The sequence below is a fragment of the Sus scrofa genome, chromosome 12, assembly GCF_054392235.1.
Source record: "Sus scrofa isolate SSC_HxYL_T2T_F1_AM1 chromosome 12, Sscrofa_HxYL_maternal_Yorkshire_Landrace_v2.0, whole genome shotgun sequence".
In the NCBI taxonomy this organism is placed as follows: Eukaryota; Metazoa; Chordata; class Mammalia; order Artiodactyla; family Suidae; genus Sus; species Sus scrofa.
Genome location: NC_139394.1, coordinates 45292268 through 45313478, shown reverse-complemented (window position 1 = coordinate 45313478; position 21211 = coordinate 45292268). Strand labels below are relative to the sequence as shown.

General features: G+C 50.5%; 1 protein-coding gene across 4 annotated transcripts in view; it reads right to left on the bottom strand.

Annotated features, from left to right (window-relative positions):
- LOC100627824 (acid-sensing ion channel 2) overlaps nt 1–21211 on the bottom strand; it is a 391320-nt gene that overhangs the window by 349847 nt on the left and 20262 nt on the right. Inside the window, exon 3 of one of the 4 annotated variants that reach the window (XM_084985231.1) lies at nt 1305–4898. The exons of the other annotated variants lie outside the window; for them this stretch is intronic. Within the exon in view, the coding sequence (XP_084841357.1) occupies nt 4827–4898 (72 nt within the window). The 3' untranslated portion in view covers nt 1305–4826. Of the gene's footprint in view, nt 1–1304; nt 4899–21211 lie in introns of those variants that run through there. 4 annotated transcript variants of the gene reach the window in all.

The following is a 21211-nucleotide window of genomic DNA, read 5'->3' as shown; positions in this document are numbered from 1 at the left end:
CCCCATAACCAGCTTCAACCCAGCAATGCCCCCTCCCTCCTGTCTCTCCTTCTCTGACTTATTCTCACCCATCACACCCTTAGTGTGGCCCTTCCTCTCTTCACACCTGGATTATTACAGAGGCTTCCGAGTAGATGTTCCTGTAACAGGTTCCATCAAGTAAAGGAGCCTCCAATCCATCATCCACGTGGCTGCTACTTTCCAAAGTATCGATCTGATCATGCTTTTCCCTGAGGAAACGCCTGTAATGCCACCTTCGAGTCCTTGGGACATCAACGCACGTGTCAAAGCGTCTCTGCTTAGCTCAAGACCGTTTACCACGAAGGCTGCAATTACCATCCTGGAGGCATCTCCTGTCACCACACTCTCGCGTACTCTTGGTTCCAAGCCTTCTGGACTATCCCAACATCCAATGGCTTGTTTGTATGATAAGGGTCTCTTCACATCCTATTGCCCCTGCCTTCAACCCTGGTTGTCTTCTTCACTTCGCCAACTTTTATTCCGACCTCAAAACGAGCTCGGTTATCTCCCCCTCGAGGAAGTCCCCTCCGAACCTTCTCCTCTCCCTCTCGATGTGAGGTTCCTCTCCGCACTTTCGCGGAGGTAGGTCACCTCGACCCGCACATTTCTATCACGAGATTGAGCTCTTTGCCTTTTTTTTTTTTTTAACATTTACTTAATTTCTATTATGTCCCATATACCCTTCGAAGCACTGCACACTCACGTTTTATTCTCTTAAATTTGTTTTGAGTTGAGTTACCATGTTGTGCCCATTTCTGCTGTACAGCAAAGTGACCCAGTCACACTCACGCACGCGTTCCCGTTCTTCTATGATCTTCCATCATGTTCTGTCCCTAAAGACTGGATAGAGCTCCTCGTGCTGTCCAGCAGGACCTCATTGCTGATCCGCTCTAAATGGAATAATTTGCGTCTACTAACCCCAAACTCCCCGTCCATCGTCCCGCCCCCCTTGGCAACCACAAGTCTGTTCTCTCTGTCTGTGAGTCTGCCTCTGTTTTGCAGATAGGTTCATTGGTGCCGAATTTTAGATGCCACAGGTAAGTGATATCATATGCTATTTGCCTTTCTCTTTCTGATTTACTTCATTAGTATGAGAATCTCTAGTTGCATCCGTGTTGCCACAGATGGCATCAGTTCGTTCTTTTAATGGCTGAGTAGTATTTCATTGTGTATATGGGCCACATCTTCTTAATGCAGTAGACTGAGCTCCTTTGGTGCAGGAACCATCTGCCACCCGTCTCATCAAACTCAACATGGTCACAGAGCAGATGCCTAACACATAATGATTCCATTTAATTTTATTTATTTTACTTATTGACTTTCAACTCTTACTTTTAGGATGTGGGGCCAGGCAATGTGCAAGGAATTTGCATGCATTATTTCCTTTCCTCCTCCCACCAATCCTACCCATTGAGTATGACTGTCTTCTAATTATGATTAAGGAGACCGACTTTCAGAGAGATGAGATCACTGCCCAGCACAAGCAGTCAGAAAGCAGGAGAGGAGAGGGCCTCAGCCAGGCATCTGGATTCCACCACACCAGCTGGGATGAATGAAGGGAAGAGCCAGCGAACATCAAGAGATGTCTCCCAGGGAGTTCCCGTCATGGCTCAGTGGTTAACGAACACGACTAGTAACCATGAGTTTTTGAGTTTGATCCCTGGCCTCACTCAGTGGGCTAAGGATCCCACACTGCCGTGAGCGGTGGTGTAGGTCGCAGATGCGGCTCAGATCCCGCGTTGCTGTGGCTGTGGTTGTGGTGTAGGCCAGTGGTTACAGCTCCAATTAGACCCCTAGCCTGGGAAACTCCATATGCCACGGGCGCGGCCCTAAAGAGACAAAAGACCAAAAAGAAAAAAGAGAGAGAGAGCATCTCACAATTAAAAGTTATTCCCTGCCGTTCATCGGAATGCAAATGCAAACCTCTCAGGTTCCACTTGCTGCTTCAATATCGACTTGCTTCTCGTCTAGAGAGAGAGAGACAGCCATTCTTCCATGCTGGGGGGAGTTACGGGCCCCATCCATCACTCCCCACCATGGGGCGACGGTGTCATGGGAGGGGAAGAATGAACACAAATGTTCCAGCACCAGCCGAGGCAAAGGAGGAGCTCTTGCATCTCCTTGGCACAGAACATAAGAGCGGAGCCAGGGCTGCAGCCTGCGCTTTCTTTACAGTGTGGCGTGGTAAACAGAGTCCCAACAGGGGAGGCGCCCTCCTTATACACACCCCCCCCTCCCCACGCCTTGTTGGAGGCAGAGACGAATTAAAAACACAAGCTGCTCGGAGAGAGATAAATCAATTTTCATCAGAGCAGCGCCCCTGACACCACCCTGACAAATCAATATATTTCTCCATAATGGAGTCACTAAAGCTGCAACCAAGTCACCGGGAAGCGCAAAGCAGCCTCATAAAGAATATCGCCGAGTAATAGAATATCCAAATCTGAATTTCAATTATCCACCTTCAAGGGCACGCTGATATCTTCAGGAGGGGAATCCATCAAAAATTCATGGAGCCTGGCTTCACTGCCCCCCAGTGAACATTTCTCTGGGCTTCCAGGGTTCCCATGGCTTCAAGCTGGCAGGTGATGTCTCCCCCAAGCTCTGAGAAGAATCTAGAATCCCCTGGAATGCGGTCCCCCCCCCCCAGGGGAGATGGGAAGCTCTGAGTGGACAACCCTGCCTGTTAAGAGACAGCCTGCTGGCCCTGGAAAAGGAGAGAAAACTCACAGCTGCCTGGGTGGGATTCTAGGCGGGCTCAGTGGCCCTGCAACCTAGATGGAGCTACTGAGCTCAAGCCAAACTGGTGCCATGATCCAGAAACCCAGTGGGAACCTCCCACCCTTGACCCTCCAGGAGTGGGAGGGGGTGGACGTGTGGAAATGGCAGCCAGCTCGTGGCAGGCATCCTTTGCTCAACAATGGGGACGTCTCTGAGAGTCACCTTGGTCACGCACCTGCTTCTCACGAGATTCTGAAGTCATCATGACCATGACAAGGACCACACGGGTCATGTATGGGCTGAAAGCCTGGAGCCAGCAGCGACGGCAGTCTAGGTCTGAACCCTGGGGCTGGCCCCTCAAACCTGCGTGGTCTTGCGAGCCTCGGCGCCCCCATCGGTGAGATGGAACCATGACAGCCTACCTCCTGGGACAGCCTCCTAGGATGGCTGTCACCACAGCCTTTCCAGAAGGCTTGACCAAAGCTCTCTATAGACGCTCTCTGTATGATATCCACATAACAAGTCACGTCGACGTCACAACCGTTTGGTGAAGTTGGTATTATTTTTCTCACCATTTTGCAGGAGAGGAAGTTGAGGCACAGAGTGAAGTCCAAGCAAGAACGCATGGCAAGTGCTTCCTGCAAGGCCTGAAACCTCGCAGAAGCCCACTGGGTGGGATCGCCTGCTGTTACTCTAATATTTAAAACACTTTCTAAGCGGTTTAAAAGCTGCTTCACGCACCTCGGCATCATTGATCTGCACAACAGCATTTTAAAAATCCAGATTACTACAAGAGTCTCATAAGTGGTCTGTTGACCTTTCCAATCCATACTCCTTCGTGCTGCTAGAGAGATCTTTCTAAAGCCCAGTCTGGCGATACCACTTCCCTAGTTACCGTCTTTCAATGGATTCTCCATGTCTCCCAACTCAGCCCTCTCCACGCTGTGGTCAAAGCTCCGCCTTGATCTGTTCTTCGTCTGCCTATGCAGCCTCAGGTCCAAATCCTCTCCAGCTCACCGTCTACACTCCCATTACCCCCACGGTTCTTTCAGGAATATGTCCTGGTCCCTCGCACCGTGGCCACATCTGCGTCTGGCGCCTCCTCTGCTTTAAATGATGTTCCTTCCCTGTCCTGGGAAACACCCTCCGTTCCTATTTTAGTCGCTTCCTCTGTGAAGCCTTCCTTGAGTCCTAGAGCAGATGTGCTCTCTTGTTCCTCAGAGCCCCCAGGGAGCCTTATGTGGCCTCACCACGGTATGCCTGACACACCACAGCACATGTCTGGCCCTCATCTACCTCCTCTGTTCGGCCGAGGTCTGCTGAGCACCAGCCTTCCCTGCCGTTAGTAGATCCCAGGAGCCCAGCACCTGTCCCGGTTGTGTGTGCGAGCAGATGTGCATTATATTGGTTTGCTTTGAATTACAGTAGGTGCGGATGCTGAAACACCATGACCTTGTCCTGGATCAGGAGACAACTAGAGGTCTAAATGCAGCCCTGGGGGCAACACCAGCTCAGCAGAAGCCTCTCGAGCTGGTGTCATCCATCAAGGAAGGTGTTCAAGGACATCGGGTAGCTCACGGAACGTCCAGGAGATCAGAGAAGCAGCCAGAAATGATGCTCAAGTGACAGAGCCAGGCTGCTCTCGAGGGGTCTCTGCCGCCAACACCTCGGCTCCTCTCCCATGTGATTTAATAAGTGAGCAAGTGATCTGTACAGACAATTATCGCCATCTGACCGAGCAGGAAACTGAGGCCGGCAAGATCGTGGGATTGGCTTCCGGCTCCTCACTCAGCAGGCTGCGGAGCTGGGATCGCACGCCTAGATGTCCCCGATGGGCCACAGGCACCCAGATGTGGTGGGAAGGGCGGGGAGGCAGCTGGGTGCTGAGGAGACAGGTGGGAGCTGAGATACTGGAACCCTTGGCTGCCAAGAGCGGGGAGGATGTGACAGAGGCGTCAGCGGCCCCTGGACATTTCTTCCTCTTGGGCTCCCAGCTGGACCATGTGTCCCAGCCCCGCTGTGCCAGAGTGGGGCCCTGGGCTGGAGTTTTCTGCTCAGCAGAGTGTGAAGGCAGGAGAAGTGGGTCAGCTCTGGACTGGCACACCCGAGAGCTGGTGTGTGTCTCCTCCGTTGTCTCGTGGAGGGACGCGGAGGACCTGGGGGAGGACCGGAGGCCCTGGGGACAGGCAGAGCCCCTCCACGGGGAGAACCTTGGCCCCAGACCATCAAAAGGACAGTGGTTCCCAAAGCACTGGCCAGACAGCGGCAATGAGAGCCAGCAATGAAGTTCGCTGTGGTTACAGCCTAGCCAGGGAGACATGGGGCTCAGGGTTAGAGCTGCCAGCCACCCCCAAACCCCAGACAAACATGCAGAAGGCAGCCCACTGCCCTACACCCAACAGTAGGCTGCAGCTGGGACTGGGTGCCCCACATCCTCAGGTAAGCGGGCAGTAGAGCCGGCACCCAGAGGTGGGAGCCTTCTGGGTGGGTGAACACGTTGACGTTGCGGGGGGGGGCGCCCAGGAGGGCACAGTTCACCCCTCCCCCCCATACCTCGGTCTGTGCATCTCTCCCATCCAGCTGTTCCTGAGCTGCATCCTTTATACTTAACCAATGATGGTAAGGAAAGTGCTCCCCTGAGTTCTGTGAGCCACTCCAGCAACGTAGCAAAGCCAAACAAGGGATGGGGGGAACCCCAATTTCCAGCTGGTCAGACGTACGAAAGGCCAGGACTTGGGATGCAAAGTGGGGGACAGCTGGGACGCAGCCCTTAACCCAGCAGGCGGGGGTCCAGCATTTCTCTGGTAGTTAGTGTCAGAACTGAATTGAATGGAAGGACACCCAGCTGGGGTCCGGGGACTGGGAGACTGGTTGGTGCAAGACAAAACCCCAGACGCTGGGTGTCGGTGTGTGATGGAGAAGCACATCAAAGAGGGGTCAGAATCAGGGCTTCTCCGACTCCAAATGAGGCCTGACTATCACAGGATCTCAGCTTCCCAATCTCCTTATCTCCCATCTCTCTGTCTCACTGAGTCGGTCTCTAACTCTCAGGTCTGCTTATCTCTCTTTAGCTTCATTCTGAACTCCGTAAAGACAAAAAAAAAAAAAGAGAAAGAGAGAGAGAGAGATGAAGAAAGAGAGAGAGATGATTGCTGAGGCTCCCCTCCAGCTGGAACCATCTCGAATTTGCTCTGAGCCAACCGAACTGCCAGGGCCAGCCAGCGTGGGTCCCCAGAGCCAGCAGTTTCAGTTTGGTTGGGAATGCAACCCCCTTTTTCTCTCCAGACCGTGAAACTCACCCCCTTCCCAAACCAGTCATATAGCAACCAATCTCACTCCACAAATAAGCAGCTAGAATCAAGAAGAAAGATATGGGGGGGCGGGCAGAGACCCTTCTCAGCCTGGATACGTTCCTTCCCCTCCCAGGGGTCAGCCAGGCACCTCTGCCTCCTCTGCTCTTTCTCTACCTAGACGAGGCTAACGACTCCAAGGAGGAGTCAGATGTCACCTGTGTCCTCCAGGTGAAGGGACAGATGGACTCCAGAACGAATGCGGGAAGCTGTCCCATTCAAGGAAAGGAGCAGGCTGAAGGAGGAAGGGCGGGGTGTGCAAAGTGCAGACCCGAGGCTCTACAAGCTCAGAGGGGGTCTTGTGCTGAGCATCCCAGGCTTTGGGCAAAGGAGACCAGCCATCCTAGATCCACATTCCGGCTGCCTCCTTCTAGCTGTGTGACCATGGGGAAGCTACGCAACCTCTCTGAACCTCGGATTTCTTTAGAAAGGGTTATAGTTAGATACTAGCTCACAGGGTGGTTGTAAGAATTAAATGAAGGAGGGCCCCAGGCAGGAAGTGCACACTGAGCCATGAACGGATCCTACAAGGAAGAGGATCAGCAACACACTGTATGCCTCACGCACTGCCTCACACTTGTACACGTTTAGTAAATGTTCCAGAGAGAACAGAAGAAAGAGAGAAGGAGGGAAAGAAGGAAATGAATGGAAAGAGGCTCAGACTGTGGCTGTGAGTTCATGAAAACCATCCCAACTGTTGGAGTCGGTGCAGGGGTGAGGGGTAGAGTCACTCAGTCTGATCAAAGCACCCCCTGCAAGGACCACCCCTCATCCCTATCCACAAGCCCAGTTCTCTAGCTCCCAGGGACCCCTGGCACGGGGAGCCTCATGGGCCCTGGCAGCAGCAGGGGGGCGCTGGCCTTGTAAGGGAGCCAGGGGGATGCTCAGCCTCTTTCGGCCTCCTCCGTGATGGCCAATGGCCACATACGGCATGCCAGCCGCTGTCGCTGCAAAGCACACGCTGTCAATGCCATTAGCAGAGGAAGGGCTTGCTTGTGCATTGCAGGACCTCAGACAAGTCACTTCCCCTCTCAGAGCCTCAGTTTCCTCACTGGTAAATGGGAGGGGTGGATAATAGTCCCTGCCTGGCGACCTCCCAGGAGTGGGGTAATTCCAGCGCTAGAACTGAGGGCCAGATAACAGGTTATTACTCATAGCACCCGGAGCCCTCTGGACGGAGCATGTACCTGATGCCCTGCAGAAGCAAAAGGGTCAGAGTTGGCTTCTTTCTTGTCTTTTGTTTATTTTCTTTTTAGGGCGGCACCCGTGGCATATGGAAGTTCCCAGGCTAGGGGTCGAATCAGAGCTACAGCTGCCGGCCTACACCACAGTCATGGCTACATCAGATCCGAGCCGCATCTGTGACCTACGCTGCCGCTTGCAGCAACGCCCGAACCTTAACCCACCGATCAAAGCCAGAGATCAAACCAGCATCTTCATGGACACTATGTTGGATTCTTAACTCGCTGAGCCAGAATGGGAACCCTGGCTTCTTTCTAGTTTTGCTGAAAGCGAGAGCTGGGGGTGGGAATGTGTCAGCAGAGAGAGTGGTCTGGGGATTCACTGGTACTTCCTGGGGAGCTTTGGCTGGGAACCTGTTCTAACAGGTTCATGATTAATCTGGGATGGGTAATTCCCAAAAGTTTGCTCTGGAGTGTTAAAAGGTTCTTGGCTGGGTGGGAATATCACTACTTACTGTACATCCTACCAGAGATTCACAGTACATGTCAGCCACAGTAAAGGTGCTGATAAGTCCTGCAGTAAAGGTATGGAGGCAGTTCTGTTTCACCCAGATTTTCCTCAAGTTTCCTTGGCCACAAAACCCTTCTATTGAACACCTATATTGAATACTTAAAACAGGGCATACTAGTACCCAGCCAAAGCAACACTCACCTTTTCTGGACCCACCCCCCCGCCGCCCCCACCTCCAGATCAATGCTTCCTTGAAATCTAGAAGATGGGTTACGAGAGAACCAAGTGCAGAATGAAGGCTAACACTAGCTGTCACCTTCCAGACACACCATTTCCTGCCTCCTAAGGGGGCCTGAGGAGCTGAGAGCACTGCAAGTAACAAGGCAGCTGGCCCAGGGCAGCAGGAAGCTCTGTCATCCAACAGCCAGGTGGGCCCAGCTGGGTGATAATAAAGCCACTGTAGGAATTTGCACCTTGTCATTTTGAGGGTGGCTCTGCACCCTGCAGGCTGTCTATGGGGTTGGGCGATTCAGTCATTCGCACATTGTAAAAGGACCAAATTAGAGACCTGAGGAAAACGGACCGATCTACCTGAGCCTCTCCGCTTCTTTCCAAGGTAGGATCCGTTGGGGACAGTCATTGCTACCTGTGACTACATCCAGCAAAGCTCCATTAAACCCTTCCTCCGGGCAGGCTCTGAAGACAATGCAGGGATGAATTAGATTCAACCACTGCCCTCCCAGGGGCTCACGGCTTGTGTGGAGATGGACGTGCAAACCCTTACGAAACTGGATAACTGCAGTGGGAGGTAGGAGCCAGGGCTCAACGGAGCCTGGAGAGACCAGAGCCTAGACCTGCCTCTTCCCAAAGCAACGCCCATGTCCTAAGCATCAACTCTGTCCCGGATGCTGCAGGGAACAGACAAGAAAGACACAGTCCCCGTCCGAAAAATGCCTTTGGCCTCTGGGATGCTTTTGTGTCTATTCGTGTCCTCAAACAGAGTGAACAATTACCTCTAAACTTTGGAAGTCCCTCCACGGTGACTGTCACTCCACAATGAACTTGCTAGAATGCTTGTTTTCCCAGCAGGACGCAAGCTCCGGGAGGGCCAGGGACTGTATTACTGGTTATTACCTGTATAACAAGTGCATGCATGAGAACTGCCCAGCAGATGGTAGATGTTTAATAACTGCTTTACGAGGAGATCCTGTCATGGGTCAGTGGTTAACGAATCTGACTAGCATCCATGAGGACGCAGGTTCGATCCCTGGCCTCGCTCATGGGGTTGCAGATCTGGCGTTGCCGTGAGCTGTAGGTCGCCGACTCGGCTCAGATCCCAAGTTGCTGTGGCTGGGGCATGGGCCTGCAGCTACAGCTCCGATTTGACCCCTCGCCTGGGAACCTCCATATGCCGTGTGTGTGGCCCTAAAAAGAAAAAAACAAACAAACGAAATAAATGCTTTATGGAATAAGAGATGGGTGTCAGCGGAAGAGATGCTTACAAATCAATATGTTCTAAGGCCAATCTGATGCACATGCTAGGAGAAGAAAAAGTGCCAAGATGTTCCACGGAGGGAGAACATGGACCCAATGGGGGGAGATGGGAGAAGGGAGATGCCAGGAAAGCCTCAGGGGAGGAAGTTGCATTGAATCAGATGTAAGGAGATGAGCAGACTTTGAACAAGCGCACAGAAGGCGCAGGATGAGCAGAGCTGAGGAGCCAGTGGGGAAAGAGAGCCTTCAGGAAAGAGTGGATTGCATGTGTGAGCAGGATTTAGGGCATGGATTCGGAAGCTTTGGAAGCTGAGCCTGGAAACCCAGGCAGTGGGGAAGGGGCAGTGGGGACCGCTCCTTGAAGAGAGCCCAGCAGTGATGTGCTGAGAGCGGAGTTTTGGACCGGGCCTCGTACCCGTGCTAAATAATAGGGGTGGGAGGGAGAGAAGCTGGGGAGGGACCACTGCTTAGAGACATCCATTCTGAGTCAGTCGTCCTTTCCAGAAATAAATCGCCAGCCCCACCCCCCACCCCCACCCCTGGCTCTACTGTCTCACACTGATAGAGCTCCCTCCCCTTTGAACATCAGGACCTATAAATAGCCACAGAAAGGTCTCTGCCCCCAGCTCAGCCACCAGGACCCGAGCTCGGCCAGCTCTGACTCAGCGCAGCCTGGTCATCCAGTGTCCCTGGGGGTCCAGCCAGCCTGTGGGCCTCTGACAGCACAGGCAGTGGTCAGCAGGAACTGCTAGCCAGTGGCAACTCCCAAGCCTGAATTCTGTTGCTAGATCTCATAGAAATATGTCATATTCTCCCCTCTCCAAAAAAAACAAGGGAGAAATGCTTCCGTCTGTGGCCCTGTATGCCTTTCCCATGAAAGGACCACTGCTCAACGGGACCAGGTGAAGACAAAGCCCCTCGAGAGTCTGAGCATCTGGAGATGAGTGTCGGAGAATCTGAGTGCCAGCCCTTGGGTGAATTACCTTGGCTCCAGCTTCTCCTCTCCTCTCTCGACAGATTTAGGCCCCCTGGCTCTCCAGCGGGGTCATCTGGGAACTTTCGTGCCAACTGTGGATGCTGTTCTGGAATGTGAAGTACCCCACCCTGCACCCTCGAAGCCTGAGGCTGGGGGGCGGTCTCTGAGGAAGGAGGAGCCTCATACTTTCTGTAGGGGGGGCAGACATCATAAGCCAGGTGAGGAATGGCACATCGGGTCCACCTCTGTGGAGATCCTGACTGTGCAACATGCCAGAGGGTGACTTTGGAAAAAAGCCCCTTAACTTCCTTGAACTTGACTTTCCTCTCCGCCCTGCCTGCCCTGCTGCTGTGCACAGATGATGAGCGTGCCCATGGATGTTCTCTATAAACTCCGAGGGCTCCAGGAAAAGCAGTCAAGCCTTCCCCACCCATCCTGGAAGCCCAGCCTCACTGGTCTCATTAGCTGGGTGGGGGCCCTTGGGAACCCTAGAAACACAGGGTTTCTAGACCCAGGCCCCAATCTAAGCCATCAGGGGCCTGATGGGGGCCACCCCAATTTAATACCTGCCTCCCTGTTTCATTGACAGAATGAACTGAGATCACTTACATGAAGGGAAAAGAGAATAATACAAATGCGCTTCCTTGCAAAACAGAAACAGACTCACAGACAGAAACCAAACTTACGGTTACCAAAGCGGGGAGGGGAGAGGGGGGATAAATTAGGAGTATGGGGTGAACAGATAGACAGCACTACACACAACACAGAATCTACAAGGGAAAAGGCTCTGAAGCTGTACCCCTGAAACGAGGACCATATTGTATGTAAATTCACTGGAGTTTAACAAGCGTAATATTTGTTTGTTTATATTTATTTATTGATTTATTTTGTCTTTTTGCCTTTTCTAGGCCGCTCCCATGGCATATGGAGGTTCCCAGGCTAGGGGTCGAATCAGAGCTATAGCCACCAGCCTACACCACAGCCACAGCAGTGCCAGATCCGAGCTGCGTCTGCAACCTACACTACGGCTCACAGCAACGCTGGATCCTTAACCCAGTGAGCAAGGCCAGGGATCAAACCCACAACCTCATGGTTCCTAGCCGGATTCATTAACCACTGCGCCACGAGGGGAACTCCAAAGTGTAATTTTTTTAAAAACGGAGAAGAGAACCACCAAATCGTTATGACTTATTATATGCCAGACCCTGGGCTGGGCATCCATTATCTGATGTAATTAAATGTTCATGCTAACTCTATCATATACATCACATATATGATATATATATATGTATTATATATGTGACATAAATGTGTATGTGAGATATAGAGATATTAAATAGAGATACTGGAGTTCCCGTTGTGGCGCAGTGGTTAACGAATCCGACTAGGAACCATGAGGTTGCGGGTTCGGTCCCTGCCCTTGCTCAGTGGGTTAAGGATCCGGCGTTGCCGGGAGCTGTGGTGTAGGTTGCAGACATGGCTCGGATCCTGCGTTGCTGTGACTCCGGCGTAGGCCGGCAGCTACAGCTCCGATTCGACCCCTAGCCTGGGAACCTCCATATGCCGCGGGAGCGGCCCAAGAAATGGCAAAAAGACAAAAAATAAATAAATAAATAAATAGAGATACTGATATAGTTTCTCAGTTTAGAGGCAACAAGAGGACACGAATTCAGGGCTCTGTCTCTAAGGATCTTGCTTTTCTCTCGGTGGTTTTCTACTCTTCCTGGTGCAGGAGAGAAGAATCTCTCCGAAGAGATGGGGTGATGCCATGGTCATGCTCAGAAACGGTTAGTTCTTTCCCCTCCCTGCTCCTAAAGAAGATCCTGCTGGGAGCAGTCTTTGCCTGGGAATCCCTAGGCCCCTGAAAGCGAGCCCTGGAGGCCCAGCCCTGTTGGCTGCAACCAAATATCCATCTATGCCACAGGGAGCAACTCTGGCTCTGGGCTGTGGGACAGAAGCCGGGGAGGCTGACGCCCACATGCATGGCCACAGGCCAGGGGACCAGAAGTGCCAGTGAGCCTGTGCCCACCTGGTTTGGGGAACCTCGCAAGGCCTGGCATCAGCAAGGGAAGCTGTTCCCACAAAGTGGCCAAAAGAACCCACAGCCTCCCGGGTCTCATCATGCTCCCTAAGGGCCACCTGCTGTGTGCCAAGGGCTAGCTCTTGACACCCACACTTATCTACATCTGAGGACAAACCTTTGATCCAGAGGGGATTCACCCCAATTTACCAATAAATCAGGACCAGGAGTTCTCCCTCTCTCTTTTTTCTTTTTTTTTTTTTTTTTTTTTTTTGGCTTTTTAGGGCCACACCTGCAGCATAGAGAAGTTGCCAGGCTAGGGGCTGAATCGGAGCTATAGATGCTGGCCGACAGCACAGCCACAGCAACGCCAGATCCGAGCCACGTCTGTGACCTGCACCGCAGCTCACGGCAACACCAGATCCTTAACCCACTGAGTGAGGCCAGGGATCAAACCCTCATCCTCATGGATACTAGTCAGACTGGTTACCGCTGAGCCACGCTGAGAACTCCCAAACCAGGAGTTCTCAACCAGAGACAATTCTGCCCCACAGGAGACAGTGACACTGTGCAATGTCTGGAGATATTTCCAGCGGTCAAAACTTGGCCGGAGGAGAGAGGTATTACTTCTGCTTTTATTTTTTCTTTTTACAGCCGCACTTGCAGCATATGGAAGTTCCCAGGCTAGGGGTCAAATGGGAGCTGCATCTGTGACCCATGCCACAGCCCACAGCAACACCAGCCCACAGCAAGGCCAGGGATCAAACCCGCATCCTCACAGAGACAACATCAGGTCCTTAACCCACTGAGCCATGACGGGAACTCCGGGAGAGGTACTAGGGGACAGAAATACGGCTAAACATCCTCTGATGGGCAGGGCAGCCCCCAACACAAACAAGTAACAGGCTCTAAACATCAGTAGTGCCAAGATTGAGAAGCTCTGAAATCACTGAGCCTCAGAGCAATTTACCAAGTTCACGCAGCTGGTGGGTGCTGGAATCAGCTTCTAGGAGCTGACCCTCTGATTCTGAAGCCAATGCTCCTTCTTTGTATCTATGATGGGGAGACTCACCGCAGCCAAGGTCAAGGAAACTGATGATGGACAGGCCTGCCCTTCTTCCAGCAGACAGAGTCCAGAGCATCCCAGGCTCCATCTGAAAGGCCTCCCGGAAGCCGGGATCGACCTGAGGCTTCCTAGGATGCAGCTGTAGTTGGCGCCAGAGGTGGGACTTGCAAATGAAGATTTATTTCCAGTTGGGATTTTAGAAGCGGTCCGTTCCTCCTGTGACCCGCCCAGCCCCACTCCCCGGCCAACATCGGTCCCCAAGTGCCAATGGCCTGAAGGAGGGCCTCCAGATCCAAAAAAGGCCCCGTCCAGCCATGTCATCAGATCAGACACTCTCATCAGATCCCTAGGGGCAGGTTAGACAGCTGTGACATCCTCCGAGACAGTAATCGAGGTCACAGCATGAGCCACAGAAACCGCACAAGGAGGGAAAGAGAAACAGGCAGGTGAGCGCTGCCACGGTAGAGATGGCACCGTCATGAAAGCTAAGAGGTGGACCCTGCCCTGAGCCCTGTGATGAGACATGGGGAGGTTCTCAGTCAGCGAGTGACCTGACCCTTTTCTTAGTGTCTGCTGGAACCATGTGCCCCAGAAGCCACGTCTTTATTCACCACATCCTCACAGAGACAACAAGATGAATTCAGTCGGACCCCAGCAAGGAAGGCTTGCTTCTGACCACTCTGATGGGCAGCCAGGCATTCCTGAGAAAGGGCAGCTGAAGCCCAGCTCCCATCCTTACTCTGAACCCCAGTACCCCCACCCCACGCCCAGGCAATACCTTCTGGAGCCCCAGTCTATACCCTTCACTCTAACCAAAAGATCAGCACCCTGAACTTGGCAATCGCAATCTACTGGACAGCTCTAGCCAACCACAGGCATCCCGGAAAGACTGGGAAGCCCCACAGTGAAGTCCAAGACCCCACAGATAAGCTTATCAGGGCTCGGAAGCCAAATGGGATACGCTGCCCAAGATAAAGGTTCTTCCTGCTGGGGAAGTTGGAAAGCCCTCAATGCCTAATTCTAAGAGCAAAACCTTACAACTTCAAGTCCTGGCCAGCAGAGCCTCGGCCTGGCTGCTCTAAGCTAAGAACGCTCTTGCACGGCCAAGCAGTCACATGGCCAAGCAGGACTGCCCACTGGCCACCGAACACTGCGAGCAGGAGGAACACGGCGGGCACAGACGGTGAGCTGCAGACACAACGTGGCTAAGGACCAAGGCTCGGGCTCGCGTCTCTGTGGAAGAAGACCAACCAGCAAGCCAGCTTCCCAGGCTGTCGCTTCTCTTGCTGGTAGTTGTTCACCTTGGCTAAGCATTCGAATTGATCGGGTGAGCTTTGAAAAATCCTGATGTCCAGCCTTCAACCCAGACACCTCTGAGTTGGAACCCAGACATTGGCATGTTTTAAAGCTCCGCAGGAAATTCCACTGTGCGGCCAAGGTGAATCACAGGCCTAAATCTTCCCTTAATGCCTTAATACTTCTTAGTATGTGATGCGGATGTTTTTCACAGCCTGAAATAGTATTTCCATGCCACAGTCAGTAATTCACACCAAAGGACGTGAGCGCCACGAAGGAATGATTAAAACGATAAGAGCCCAATAAAGGCCTGACTTGTTTATTTAATTTGCTTTTTAGGGCCACACTCATGCCATATGGAAGTTCCCAGGCTAGAGGTCAAGTCAGAGCTACAGCTGCCAGCCTACCCCAAAGCCACAGCAACACCAGATCCCAGCCACAGCTGCAAGCTACACCACAGCTGCAAGCTACACCACAGCTCACCGCAATGCCAGATCCTTAACCCACTCAGCAAGGCCAGGGATCAAACCCGCATCCTCATGGATCCTACTCAGGTTCATTACCACTGAGCCATGACAGGAACTCCACGACTCTTATTTTTTTTTAATAGCAACAATAACAAGACAATTACACAGAAAGCATGCCTTTGCAACATCTTTCTTCGCTAAACCGTCCTCAACCAGGATGCTGCCAAACATGACTCTTAAGAAAGCAAAATGTAGAGTTCCCTTGTGGCTCAGTGGGTTAAGGATCCAGCGTTGTCACTGCTGGGGCGCAAGTTTGATCCCTGGTCTGGGAACTTCCACAGGCTGTGGGCGTGGCCCAAGCTTTTTTTTTTCTTTAAAGTAAAAATGACCATGTCACTCAGAACTCTCAAGAGCTCCCCGACCTACAACATTTGGGGTCCCTCACAGCCAGTGAAGGACCAACTCTGCAGCATTCTCTCCTGCTCCTGACTCTATCCAAGCTTATATTTTATAGGTAATCTCACTGGCACAGTTTCCAGGCCCTGGGATGTACTCACTGCTCCTTTTATTCCTCTTGAGGGCCTCACTAAAATACCATATGATCCAGGAATCCCACTCCTGGGCATGTGTCCAGACGATAAGTCAAAAAGATACATGCATCCCTATAGTCACTGCAGCACTATTCACAATAGCCAAGACATGGAAACAACCTAAATGTCTGTTGATGAGTGGATTAAGAAGATATGGTACATACACACAGTGGAATACTACTCAGCCATAAAAAAGAACAAAATAATGCCATTTGCAGCAACATGGATGCAACTAGAGATTCTCATACTAAGTGAAGTTAAGTCAAAAAGAGAAAGACAAATACTATATGATATCACCCATATGTAGAATCTAAAATAGGGCACCAATGAACCTACCTACAGAACAGATTAACAGACTTAGAGAACAGACTCGTGGTTGCCGAGAAGGAGGGCGAGGAAGTGGGATGGATGGAGAGTTTGGGGTTGGCTTAAGCAAACTATTACATTTAGAATAGATAAGCAATGAGGTCCTACTGCACAGCACAGGGAACTATATCCAGTCTCTTGGGATGGACCATGATGGAAGCCACTATGAGAAAAAGAATGTATATCTATGTATGACTGGGTCATTACACTGCACAGCAGAAATTGACATAACACTGTAAATCAACTATACTCTACTAAAAATCTTAAAAATTAAAAAATGACACAAAATGCTACCTCCTTCATGAAGCCATCCTAGTCCCCCCAAGTTGGAATAAATCACCCCCTCCTCCACCCCCACCCTCTATGCACAGTATAGATAATTCTCTCGTGATGGTTCTAACTAAAAGTCTATGTTAATGTATCCACATCCCTCTAAAAAATATGAGGTTCTACTGAGAATAGGGGATATGCTTATCCATCCTGGTCCCAAGCAGGCCTGTGGCAAAATGAATGACCGAATGAATGAATGAATGAATAGCCAACAGCAGGTTGAAGGAACTACACGGCATGGATATTTGCTTGGTCTTCCACCACTGACACCTTGGTCACTGCATGCTGTTTGGCGTGAGATGCTCTCCCAGCAAACAGCTGAAATTACGTTTTCCCAGGAAGGTAGCTTTAAATCCATCAAGCAAAATCATCATTACCCATGTTCTGTGTTATTCCTCTGGGCTCATTACCATGCCAGACCACTAGCAGCCCTGGGCAGGCAAGGCAGACAGCAGACTGTGGGGAGCAAACGCCGCCCCGGTGTGTGGAACATCAGCCGAGGGGTGCAGGTTTGGGGACACAGCTATGGGGCCAAGGGTTCATGGGGACAGTGGTGCTTGGGTTCACTGGGTGCTTCTCCCCTCTGGAAGACCCCACCCTGCTCTACTCCCTTTGCACCCAGAAGCCCCTCCGTCCAGGCTCAAAGCCAGAGAGCTGTGGGATTATCCAGTTATCCAGGCACATGCAGGCTGGAGGAAGAATTCAGAGTTGCCTCCACTGCCCCATGGCCATTCTGCCCCCTCCCAACAGAAGCTCTTCATGCACTGCCTGGGAAGGCGGAATAGGGGAATGAACGGGACCAGGAACCTAGAGACTTTGGCAATTTCTTTCATCTCGTGCACCTCAGTCCTCATAACACAATATGAGGAGGAAGGGTACCTCCCTCATCACATCCCTGGGAGGATGCAGTGCAGTCCTGGCAGGTGCCTCCAGGACCACCTGGTATAGCAAGTACTCAGCAAATGATGCGCTCTCCTCATTTATCCAGGTAGTTTAATTAAACGGAACGCACACATGAGACTCCCTTCCCTTTCCCACCCCACCTCCTCTGGTCCCACTGAAGAGTGATGCTGCGTGAATTCCCCAGAGGCAGGTACAAGGCAGCACAAGCATTGGGCGTCTCCTAGGGAGGCTCCAGGGAACTGAGGCGATACCAAGAGTCAGGCCAAATAATTAGGCTCCCTGCAGTTGGCATTTTACGATCTGCCTTATGCCATGTGGTCCGTGTTGTCACAGACATGCTTCCCAAACCTTCGTGCCTGCTCCCTCTGCCCTAGGCCTGCCCAGGACCAGGGAGAACCATGTCTAAAAGATGAGCATCCCCATAGGATATCAGAGGATCAGGAAGGAGTCTGTGGCTGCCTTGACGACGGCTACATAGAGTCCTACCAACCTGCCTTCTCCCCTCCCACCCAGTTATCAGGGCAGTTATCACACCAACTCTATCCTCTGGAAACTGGTAATTAAAGGACAAGAATATGCATTTATCCCGCCTTCACAGGAGGAACTCCAGTTGATCTCCAGTTGATGAAAGCTCTTCTTTACAAAAGAATGTCAGCCAATAAATGTCAAAAGAATTGAGACATCACAGTGTCGCAAACTCTAATGAAACTGCTAACGCAGGTTCAAATAGTACGGTAAATCGAACATTTACAGGGTACCAAAATATCATCCCACGGATGACAGCGGATGCTTTGATGATGGGAGATGAGGCAATGGAGAGACCCAGCATGGCTCCCTTAACCAAGGGATCAAAACTAGCATCGCTAAGAGTGGGACCGTCTCAAAGTCAGCCCCTCCTGCTATAAAGCAAAACCAAGTACACACAGCTTCATCCATGGAGTTCTCCTGCCAAAAACATTAACCTGAATCTCATCAGCTCTTTCAATCCAACCCCAAGTTCATAAGAAATACAGAGGAGGGAGGAGCAGGTTAAGGGAAACCACAAGGAACTAGGCAGACAGATTCATAGCGTGGGATAATTGTTCAGAGCTGCTTTGTATGGGTCTGTTTTCTTCCAAAAGTCAATAATAAAGGAAGTGTGAATAGCAGCATTATCCATCATAGTCAAAAAATGGAAAGAGCTCAAATGTCCATCCACTGATGAAAAGATAAATAAAATGTAACATATCCATGTAACGGAATATTTAGGGGAATAAAAGAAAAATGAAGTGCTGATCCAGGCTACAACATGGGTGGACCTTGAAAACATTATAACTAAAGAATTCTGTCACACACACACACACACACACACACACACACACACACACATATAGTGTGTGACTGCATTAGTAGGAAAGGTTCAGAATGAACAAATCTATAGAGACACAAAGTAGCATAGTGACTACCTGAAACTAGATTGATGGAGTTTGGGCGACATAGGGGGTGGGGCGGTGACAGGATACAGTCTCTTTGGGGTGATGAAAAGGTTCTATAATTCACAACACTGTGAATGCACTAAGTCTACTGACTTTTACGCTTTAGATTTTTTTCTTTTTTTTAGGGCCGCACCCACGGCATGTGGAGTTTCTCAGGCCAGGTGTCAGCAGCGATAGCCTACACCACAGCCACAGCCATGTGGAATCCGAGCCGCGTCTGCAACCTACACCACAGCTCACGGCAACACCAGATCCTTAACCCATGGAGCGAGGCCAGGGATGGAACCCACATTCTCATGGATACTAACTGGGTTCATAAACTGCTGAGCCACAATGGGAACTCCCCGACTTTTACATTTTATATGGATAAATTGTAGGGTATAAGAACTGTATATCCATGTCTACGAATCTATCTCTGTTCTGTCAATAGGTTCATTGGGCCATGGTTTAGATTCCACATATGAGTGATATCGTATGGTATTTGTCTTTCTCTTTCTGAGTTACTTCACCTAGTATGAGAATCTCTAGTTGCATCCATGTTGCTGCAAATGGCATTATTTTGTTCTTTTTTATGGCTGAGTGGTATTCCACTGTGTATATGTACCATATCTTCTTAATTCATTCATCAATGGACATTTAAGTTGCTTCCATGGTCATGAAGAACAGACCTGTGGTTACCAACGGGGAGAGGGGAGGGAGTAGGATGGGCTGGGAGTTTGGAGTTAGGAGATGCAAACTATTACATTTAGAATGGATAAGAATGAGGTCCTACTGCATAGCACAGGGAATGATATCCCATCTCTTGCGATAAAATACAATGGAAGATAACAGGAGAAAAAGAATGTATACATGTATATGACTGAGTCACTTTGCTGTACACCAGAAATTGGCACATTATAAATCGACTATAATTTAAAAAAAGGAAAAAAGAGGAGTGTATATCAATAAAGTTACTGTAAAAAAAAACTATATGTGTGTGTTATGCTGCAAGGGAGTATTTTGATTAAAGAGACAGAATAACAAAATGCAAAGCATGCATCTTGATTATATCATCAATGAATCCTGAATTTTTTTAAGTTAGCAAGCTCTAAAATGTTTGGGGAACAATTGAGGCAATTTGAATAAGAGTGGAAGGCAGCCTGGCAGCAGCCAGAGCACACAGCAGTGGGGAGAGGCAGGAAGGCAGCCCCCTAGGGACTGGGCTCTTGTGAGGAGGCATCCACGCAGAGCGGCAGTCTGGAGGGTCTCCATTCACGAGAATGGAGCAAATAAGTAAATGAGACCATGCACGTAAATAAGTTACCCCTGTCCCCTGGGAGGGCACAGAGCAGAGAGAGCCTAGTCGCACTGAGCACTCCTAGCACCCAGATCTGGGTACTAAATAGCATTTCCCACTCAAAGGAACCAGGATTCGCTAGAGAAATAGCTAGTTACAGGACTGAGGGGGTGGGGTGGGGAGGTGAACTTCTAGCTGGGCCAGAAACTTTAAAAGTGCTCAAGGGATTCCAGGAAATGTCAAAAGGACACAAATGTCAGCTTGAAGGGGTTCCAAAGGCGGGGGAGTTTGAGTTTTCAAATAAATAATGATATCGACAGATGATAACCCATTGAACAAAACAGACATTGGAATCTACTCTGATATAAATAACTAAACTAATAAAAAGGGGAAAGAGAAAGCTCTTCTGTCTTTCAGAAAACCAGCTACTAAATGTCAGCGGAAAGATGGAATTAGACAATCCCCATTCGGCAAAGCATCATTGTCATAATTCAGGCAAGAAACATCAGTGGACGATAAAACCAGAGGGTGAAAGAGGGATGAGAAGGGGGGGGGGGGGGTTACATGGTCTCAGAGCATCTCCCTGGAAGAACCATGTTCATCAAGTGACAGAAGTTCACACGTTAGGTATCAGGACAAATAAATATCGTGGGCCTCCAGATAGACGCACTGAGAAGATTCTTGCATCCTTTCTGTGAAATTCAGCCCAAAAGTCATTATCTGCGTCTAATCAACACGGAATATCAGGAGTTCCCGTGGTGGCGCAGTGGTTAACAAATCCGACTAGGAAGCATGAGGTTGCGGGTTCGGTCCCTGCCCTTGCTCAGTGGGTTAAGGATTCAGCATTGCCGTGAGCTGTGGTGTAGGTTGCAGATGCAGCTCGGATCCAGCGTTGCTGTGGCTCTGGCGTAGGCCGGTGGCTACAGCTCCGATTCAACCCCTAGTCTGGGAACCTCCATATGCCACGGGAGCAGCCCAAGAAATAGCAAAACAAAGACCAAAAAAAAAAAAAAAAGACAGAACATCAGACAAACCCACACTGAAAATCATTCCGCAAAATGACTGGCCTTGAATTCTAAAAAAAAATGTCAAGGTCATGAAAGTCAGGCAGAAACCAAGAAGTAGTTCCCAAATAAAGGAGATTCTGGAGATTGGACAACAAAAAGCT